The sequence below is a fragment of the Halichondria panicea genome, chromosome 9, assembly GCF_963675165.1.
Source record: "Halichondria panicea chromosome 9, odHalPani1.1, whole genome shotgun sequence".
Classification (NCBI taxonomy): domain Eukaryota; kingdom Metazoa; phylum Porifera; class Demospongiae; order Suberitida; family Halichondriidae; genus Halichondria; species Halichondria panicea.
In genome coordinates, this window is record NC_087385.1 from 6,717,930 (window position 1) to 6,725,078 (window position 7,149).

General features: G+C 44.8%; 4 protein-coding genes across 5 annotated transcripts; 3 read left to right on the top strand and 1 right to left on the bottom strand.

Moving 5' to 3' along the window:
- Window positions 1–2: 2 nt before the first annotated feature.
- On the top strand, window positions 3–2,742 carry LOC135341894 (NAD-dependent protein deacetylase sirtuin-3-like). Of its 2 annotated transcripts, XM_064538577.1 has the most exons (8): window positions 3–1,035; window positions 1,124–1,356; window positions 1,576–1,676; window positions 1,736–1,786; window positions 1,836–1,955; window positions 2,117–2,363; window positions 2,412–2,479; window positions 2,513–2,742. In XM_064538577.1, exons 1-8 carry the CDS (start codon window positions 176–178, stop codon window positions 2,600–2,602), a joined length of 1,770 nt encoding a protein of 589 aa, XP_064394647.1. In that variant the 5' UTR covers window positions 3–175; the 3' UTR covers window positions 2,603–2,742. The 2 variants fall into 2 exon arrangements, with proteins under 2 accessions (XP_064394647.1, XP_064394646.1); XM_064538576.1 differs by having other exon boundaries at window positions 2,412–2,742.
- Window positions 2,734–3,920, top strand: LOC135341950 (retinol dehydrogenase 11-like). Its single transcript, XM_064538642.1, has 2 exons — window positions 2,734–3,572; window positions 3,624–3,920. The coding sequence occupies exons 1-2, from the start codon at window positions 2,787–2,789 to the stop codon at window positions 3,840–3,842; spliced, it is 1,005 nt and encodes a 334-aa protein (XP_064394712.1). The 5' UTR covers window positions 2,734–2,786; the 3' UTR covers window positions 3,843–3,920.
- Window positions 3,921–3,982: 62 nt separating this feature from the next.
- Window positions 3,983–4,676, top strand: LOC135341999 (peptidyl-prolyl cis-trans isomerase NIMA-interacting 4-like). The gene is made up of 3 exons (XM_064538692.1): window positions 3,983–4,134; window positions 4,183–4,361; window positions 4,411–4,676. The coding sequence occupies exons 1-3, from the start codon at window positions 4,059–4,061 to the stop codon at window positions 4,567–4,569; spliced, it is 414 nt and encodes a 137-aa protein (XP_064394762.1). The 5' UTR covers window positions 3,983–4,058; the 3' UTR covers window positions 4,570–4,676.
- Window positions 4,555–7,115, bottom strand: LOC135341899 (cell division cycle protein 20 homolog). The gene is made up of 7 exons (XM_064538581.1): window positions 6,682–7,115; window positions 6,447–6,625; window positions 6,194–6,328; window positions 5,742–6,033; window positions 5,336–5,555; window positions 5,132–5,257; window positions 4,555–4,974 (listed from the first exon to the last, which is right to left on the bottom strand). Exons 1-7 carry the CDS (start codon window positions 7,047–7,049, stop codon window positions 4,678–4,680), a joined length of 1,617 nt encoding a protein of 538 aa, XP_064394651.1. The 5' UTR covers window positions 7,050–7,115; the 3' UTR covers window positions 4,555–4,677.
- Between the last annotated feature and the right edge of the window lie 34 nt (window positions 7,116–7,149).

A 7,149-nucleotide genomic window follows, 5' to 3' on the forward strand; every position in this document is an offset into this window, starting at 1 on the left:
ATCAGGTAATTAAGGATGTAATTAAAGCTGGACACACACGTCCACAGTTACCATAGTGACATCTAGTTTCAAAGGGTATAAAGTTCCTAGTGATCATTTATTAGAAAAGATGTGCTATAATTTATATTGAAGTGAGTCGAGTACGGTAGCTAGCTAGCTGGCAGGCAGGCTGGCTATGATCTCTACAGTTTTGATTAATAGATTGCCTTCAAAGAAATCTCTATTTATATTGTTGATGGCTCTAACCTCAGCAAGTCCATTCTCCTACATCGATGTGTATGGAGTTGAACACCCGACATTTGGAGCATTGAAATGTACCAGCAGAACTAGTAGTGTGAAACACAAGACCACCTCACACAAGCCTCAGAGTGATAAGTTCAAAAAGATAGATGGTGGTTCAAGTCGAAAGTCCGTTAGAGTAACCACTTCAGTGACTTTAGGAACACATAAAAAGAAGAAGAAAAAAAGTACAAGGGATTCAGCCAAGTCAAATGAAACAAGAACTATAAATCAAGGTTCACTTCATTCTATGAAACATCCGAGTGTGGCCTGCCCAACTACTAGTCTGGCAAGAGTGGATCGTGACTCTCCTGTTCAGCGTGTGTCTAGTTCACAAAGCAACTTGTGGACACGAGGTTCGAGAATACCTAGTGAGACCTCGTCTGGATACGAGAAATCACGTTCCAATTCCAGGACGGCAATTTCCAATCCATCCGTTGTAGCGCATTCTACCATGTCTACCACAGACGTCCTCCTCAGTATGAATAAATCACAGGACAATCTCCAGTCTAAGATACTTACCTCGCCGATAAAAGTTAGTCTAAAGAGAGGAATTGCTCAAGCTGCAAGTTTCCGTCGAACAGTAAATGGTGGTCCTTCAAGACGTCCTCCCAGCCAGGGGCCTGGTGGTGGAAGAGGAGGAGAGACACTGACCGTGGAGGAGATTGTATGGGGACTGAGTAGACTGCAGTACAGGAACGTTATTGTCATGTCTGGAGCTGGCATCAGCACCTCTAGTGGAATCCCTGACTTCAGGTGAGCTAGGGGAGGGAGTACTTTACCCCCCTTATATCTAATGTGTCAATGTGTGTGCCTAAGCTAACTCTTATCCTTCCACTTGCAGGAGCCCAGGAACTGGATTGTATGACAACCTTCAGCAGTACAAAGTTCCCGACCCTACGGCCATCTTTGACATTGGCTACTTCTCTCGTAATCCAAAACCATTCTTCACTCTGGCTAGGGAGCTCTACCCTGGCAAGTACAAGCCCAACACAGTCCACCATTTTGTGCGTCTGCTACAAGAGAAAGGACTACTCTTGAGAAACTACACTCAGAACATTGACGGCCTGGAGAGAAGTGAGCTATTCTTATTGTTAGCTGTAATTGCACATTAAGCTATGCCAGGTTTTTTCCACATGGTGTTTTGACACAAACGTCACCCAATAGTGTATATAGCTACTAATACAGCAATTCTTGCTACGTGTGGTAGTTAGTTCCACATTCACCAAGTCTACATAGTACCCACCTTTGAAACTACAATCACTGGTTATTTGTCAATTTGTTGCCCACTTTCAGTTGCTGGTATCACCCCTAGCAAGCTGATGGAAGCACATGGATCATTCTCCACTGTGTCTTGTATCAAGTGCACGAGCAAGCAAGACCCAGACCAAGTTAAGGTTTGTCATACATAGCTGTATGTCTTCTTACATGTGTATTATTCGTATATTCTATACAGGCAACAATTTTCAATGGAAAAATTCCAAGATGCAAGCACAAATATTGCCTGGTAAGCTTCCTTCTGTATGCTGTGTACCCTACATCACTTATACATGTAGGGTCTTGTGAAGCCAGACATTGTGTTCTTTGGAGAGGACCTCCCTGCCAGATTCCACTCACTTCAACTGAGAGATTTCTCCAAGTGTGATCTGCTCATCATTATGGGCACCTCCTTAGAGGTTATCTATATACACTTCAATGAATGCATAACAACCTTTCAGATTATTTTCTGGTTCATTTTACCATAACCTTATACTTCACTGAACTCGAGATGATTGCTAGCTATAACCTTGGCTGCCCAATACTGTTTGTACTTGACAAATTCACATTGTACATGTAGGTGGAGCCATTTGCCAGTCTGTGCACTCTGCCAAGGTTTGACGTTCCCCGATTGCTCATCAACAGAGAGCTGGTGGGCCCATTCAAGCAGAGCCGTAAGAGATCCACTGATGTGGCACTAACCGGTGACCTCGTTGATTCTGTCAGGGAGGTGATAGAACAGGCAGGCTGGACTGAGGACCTGCGGCTGGTGACCAATGGGGCCTCTGAACTGGAGGAGGAGGTTCTTCCTGATAGTGATTCTATTGGTAAGTCTTTAATTATTTACTTTTTTATCCATCTCTTTTTTTGTATAGATGTTCAAACTGTTGCTTCTGAGGATGACTACAGCACCATATCTACAGAGTCAGACCCAGTCCTCCTGCCCCACACTACAGAGTCAGACCCAGTCCTCCTTCCCCCCACTACAGGCACCTCTGATGTAACCTCTGTGCTGACCTCACAAATGATTGGTTTAACCATCGAATCAAAGATCTCGCTCGAATAAATGCAAAATTTTTAACATTTCTCGAAGAACTTCAATTCTCAATTTTAGGTTCTGCGTTTTACCATCATTCAGTATTAAAACCTTACCATGCATGTTTCAACAAGTGATTACATGTATTCAATTTACATTTGCAACCTTTACCAGTTGACAGTTTAAAGATACAATATTAACTTAAAGCAATGAGATGAATGAGCTGTGGAACTCTGCTCGTGTTATGGTTGCAAGTGTGCTCACAACCTATCCATACAGCATCTTCTCCTGGACTGCTGTTGCTGGTGTGTCACTGTATCTGATCAAGAGATGTTTTGGAAGTCGAGGGGGCGTGTGCTACTCCAAGGCTAGACTGGACGGGAAGACAGCCATCATCACTGGAGCCAATACTGGGATTGGTCTAGAGACTGCTGTTGACTTTGCTCAGAGAAATGGGAGAGTTATCTTGGCCTGTCGTAGCAAGGACAAGGGAGAGGCTGCTGTGGAGCTAGTCAAGAAGAGAAGCGGAAACAATGACGTGTTGTTCGTGCAATTGGATCTGTCTTCCCTGGAATCTGTTCGACAATTTTGTTCAGCAATTTTAAGCAACGAGCAGAGGATTGATGTTTTGGTGAATAATGCTGGTTTATTCTGCAACTTCAGCACGAGTGTGGATGGTTATGAGATGCAGTTTGCTGTGAACCACCTCAGCCACTTTCTCCTCACCAATCTGCTCCTGGATAAAATGAAACAAGCTCCATCAGCTCGTATAGTTATTGTATCTTCTGAAGGTTATCAGTATGGAAAAATTGACTTTAACAACTTACATACACCCGATGACACACAATATAAAGCGTTCAACGCTTATGCTCAATCAAAGCTTGCCAATATCATCTTTACACGTTCATTGTCTAAGAAGCTACAAAATACACAAGTTACTGTGAATGCTGTGCACCCTGGAAAAGTGTACACTGAAATTGCCCGGAATGTCTGGTTTCTGGTAAGTAAAATCACTTTTTTGCAATCCCTATTTTACATTTATTATATGCAGAGAATCGTAATGCCTCTATTTAAAATCTTCCTCAAGTCTCCATGGCAAGGAGCCCAGACGTCCATCTACTGTGCTGTGTCTGAAGACATGGAGGGAGTCTCTGGTCAGTATCTGGCTGACTGCAAGTTCAAGAAGCTGACCAACCCTCAGGCAACAGATGACGCCATTGCTGAGAGGCTATGGGAAGTGAGCTCTGAGATGGTGGGACTCGACGATTAATTAGGGGACAATAGTCTATAGCCCAATTAATATTTATTATTGTGCAAATCTACAAGTGAATGTATTCATTTTGGACCATTTATAAGGTTAAACTCAGGCCTGGCTGTGTACATGTAGATCTACATACAGTATGCTTTATAGCGTTTATTACAGTGACGACGTTTTCCTGCTCTTGCATGCAAAGAAAATGGGAGGGGCTTGTAATTGAAAGTAAAAATGCCCAAGAACAAAGGGGGAGCATCAGGAGGTGGTGGTGGAGGGAAAGGGAAGGCCAAGGGAGCCAAAGCATCAGGTCAAGAGGATACATAAATATGTGTAGTATACTAGAGTTGTCATGCAGGTGGTGCTGAAGGCAGTGGTCCAGCCAAGAAGTCCGGAGGAGGGAGCTCAGCTGTTAAAGTGAGGCATATTCTCTGTGAGAAACACTCCAAAGTGATGGAAGCCATGAGCAAGCTGAAGGAGGGTAAGAGATTCAGCGAGGTAGCCACAACGTACAGCGAGGACAAGGCCAGACAGGGGGTAAGACATTGTCTCTCCTCTCATGCTCTCACTAACCCCCCCCCCCCAGGGAGATCTTGGTTGGAAGACTAGGGGGTCCATGGTGGGGCCATTCCAAGAAGCAGCCTTCAGATTGGAACCCAGTACTCCTGACAGACCGGCCTATACTGATCCTCCTATTAAAACTCAGTTTGGATACCACATCATAATGATAGAAGGAAAGAGATGAACTCATAAACTTATTTTCATTGTATAAAATTGTCAATTAAAAATAAATAAACCAACAAAACCGTGTATATTTACATACACAAAATACAATAAAATTACAAGAACGTGTTCAGTGGTTGAAACTTTGCAATAAAGCAGATATAGAGTCTTCACTATAGCTCTTCTGGCTGGCTTCTAAATCGGGCTCTGGGAACACATTCCATATTCTGAGAGTTTCGTCAGCTGAAGCCGAGGCCACTGAAGTCTTCTTTGGACTGAGGCACATGTGCAGTATCCTCTCTTGATGACTGTGTAGCTCTGCCACTTTGGTGAGGGATGGAAAGTTCCACACGTTCATGTGGTGTTTGGGACCTCCGTGGGCTGAGATCATCTGACGCTGGTACTTGTTCCATGCTATGGCTGACACCTGCAACAACAACAGGAGAGAATTAGGAATAACACGTATTGCTCACACAAGGCTACATACATGTATCACATACCTTATAGAGGCACTTTCCAAAAGGACATTATTCTCCACATGCTAAAAATCATATTTGTGTGGCTACCTAAAGTAGTATAAGTACCTGTGATTTTGTGTCGATGGTATTCACACACTCTCCAGTATAGGTATTCCAGAATCGAATATTCTGATCATTGCTCCCTCCTCCAGTGGCCAGAGTGTTGGTCTGCCACGGACACCACGAAACAGCCTGCAATACACAGTATATATAACTTGCTTCATCCCACCAATAACTGTACAACAGCCTATCACTTAGCAACCAGCTCACCTTAACAGCTGCCTGGTGACCTCTGAGCACCTTGAAGGGTTCGCTCGGGTCTGAGGCATTCCAAATGCACACCATATTGTCGTTGCCCCCACTGGCTAGTCGGCTACCATCAGGGGACCACTGGAGACCACACACCTCAAAGCGATGGGCCTTGGACATAGCCACTATGTGTTCTGGCTTGCGTACATCGTGGTGATGAATATTACCATCCCGACAGCCACTGCAAGGGACAGACAAAATCGTGATGACCCAGGTACACAATCTGTACACACATTACATAATCTTTATACATTTAGTTAGCACGAAATATAGATAAGTACACCTGCACAAGGAGCTTAGCAACATGCATACATAAGGTCAGAGTACAGCCACAGGACTGTCTGCCACACAGATCATTTCCCCTCACCTTGAGAGACTGTGTCTGTTCCAGGCGAGTACCCCCACACGATCAGAGTGGCCCTTCAAGACCCTCAGTCTTTTCTCTTTCTCCACATCCCAGAGATGGATGGCAGAGTTGCTCCCCCCCACGGCTAGGTACTTGCCATTCCCAGCCCACGAGAGAGAGGCCACGTACTCCCCCTCTCCTGCCAGCTCTGTCAGCTGGTTCACAGAGCCACTGGAAGCATTCCACAGGAAAACAGAGGGGCCCAGACCAATGGCTAGCGTGTTGTTCTTGGACCAGTCAAGAGTGTTCAAATCTGGGACGGTAGAGAAAGAGAGAGTTAACAAAAGGCTACCATGGGCATTTAAAGGCAATTCTGTGAGAAAGGATGTATTGGTATTGCACCACATCCCACACAAACAGTGTTACAAGTGTGTTCTTGGCAAGGCACCATGCATGCACACATAGCTCCTTACAATAGTCATCCTGAATGTAGGGAGCATCCATGATCTTGTCAGCACTAGTGATGAGCCGACGGGCTGTCTTCTTCATTGATCGTCTGTTAGAGCTACGCAAAGCACTGCTAGTCAGAGAGGAATAGCTGGTGTTCCCTGGGAGACAAAATCCACACAATTAAACACAATTATCATCTGAACACACATGGAATAATCACATGCCACATGACTTGTGAGGAGCAAATGTATGCAAAGAAAGAAGTGGAGTCCTTACCTTTCTGTGCTGGAGTGGTCTTAAATGACAGAACTCCTTTCTGTCGCCTCTTTCCCTGGGAGAGAGCTTGCAGAAGACTCTCTCTGTAGACCTCTGTGCCGGGGCTGACGTCATCTTCTCCATCTTTGAGCCCACCCTGTCTCACCAAGAACGAACTGTACTCCATATCTGTTGTAGCTCTGAAGGGATACAGTTATGAGCCTATATATACAAAATAGAGGAATTGTGGGCCTACCTGTTAGGGATGAATCTGCAGCCTCCAGGTGTCCTGCCACCAGGTGTCTTTTTCCTAGCACTCGACTTTGGTGGACTTTTTTTTTTCAACGAATGCGTGCTAGAGGAGGTGGTTGTCTTGTGATTGGGGGTCTTATAGCATGTAGGGCTCTTGACTTTAGGAGTCTTCTTGTACTTGACTGCCAGTCTGCTTCTCTCTGGAGTCTTGGCTGTGAGGACAGTGTTAGTAGTACAGCGAAGGGGAGATGAGATCCTCTGTACACTTGTCAGGGACTGTTTGGTGGGCATCATCTGCCATCGCTGTACTGGGGGAGCAGGTGTCTTCTTGAGTCGGATTAGGTCGTTCAATTCAGCATCTCTGCTCGCCATTATAATCTTAATCTAGTCTACAGTTCAGCAATAGAAATTCAAATTTTATATTTGATCTCTCGCCATGGAGCCGCAGTCTTATTCGAGGTATACGCTTATA

Coding starts and splice junctions, on each gene's coding strand:
- LOC135341894 (XM_064538576.1), top strand. CDS start 176: ATGATCTCTACAGTTTTGATTAATAGATTGCCTTCAAAGAAATCTCTA. Junction 1,677..1,735: donor AAGACCCAGACCAAGTTAAG/GTTTGTCATACA, acceptor TATTCTATACAG/GCAACAATTTTCAATGGAAA. Junction 2,364..2,411: donor TCCTGATAGTGATTCTATTG/GTAAGTCTTTAA, acceptor TTTTTTGTATAG/ATGTTCAAACTGTTGCTTCT.
- LOC135341950 (XM_064538642.1), top strand. CDS start 2,787: ATGAATGAGCTGTGGAACTCTGCTCGTGTTATGGTTGCAAGTGTGCTC. Junction 3,573..3,623: donor CCCGGAATGTCTGGTTTCTG/GTAAGTAAAATC, acceptor TATTATATGCAG/AGAATCGTAATGCCTCTATT.
- LOC135341999 (XM_064538692.1), top strand. CDS start 4,059: ATGCCCAAGAACAAAGGGGGAGCATCAGGAGGTGGTGGTGGAGGGAAA. Junction 4,135..4,182: donor CAAGGGAGCCAAAGCATCAG/GTCAAGAGGATA, acceptor GTTGTCATGCAG/GTGGTGCTGAAGGCAGTGGT. Junction 4,362..4,410: donor AGGACAAGGCCAGACAGGGG/GTAAGACATTGT, acceptor CCCCCCCCCCAG/GGAGATCTTGGTTGGAAGAC.
- LOC135341899 (XM_064538581.1), bottom strand. CDS start 7,049: ATGGCGAGCAGAGATGCTGAATTGAACGACCTAATCCGACTCAAGAAG. Junction 6,626..6,681: donor TGCAGATTCATCCCTAACAG/GTAGGCCCACAA, acceptor GTATCCCTTCAG/AGCTACAACAGATATGGAGT. Junction 6,034..6,193: donor CTACATTCAGGATGACTATT/GTAAGGAGCTAT, acceptor CTACCGTCCCAG/ATTTGAACACTCTTGACTGG.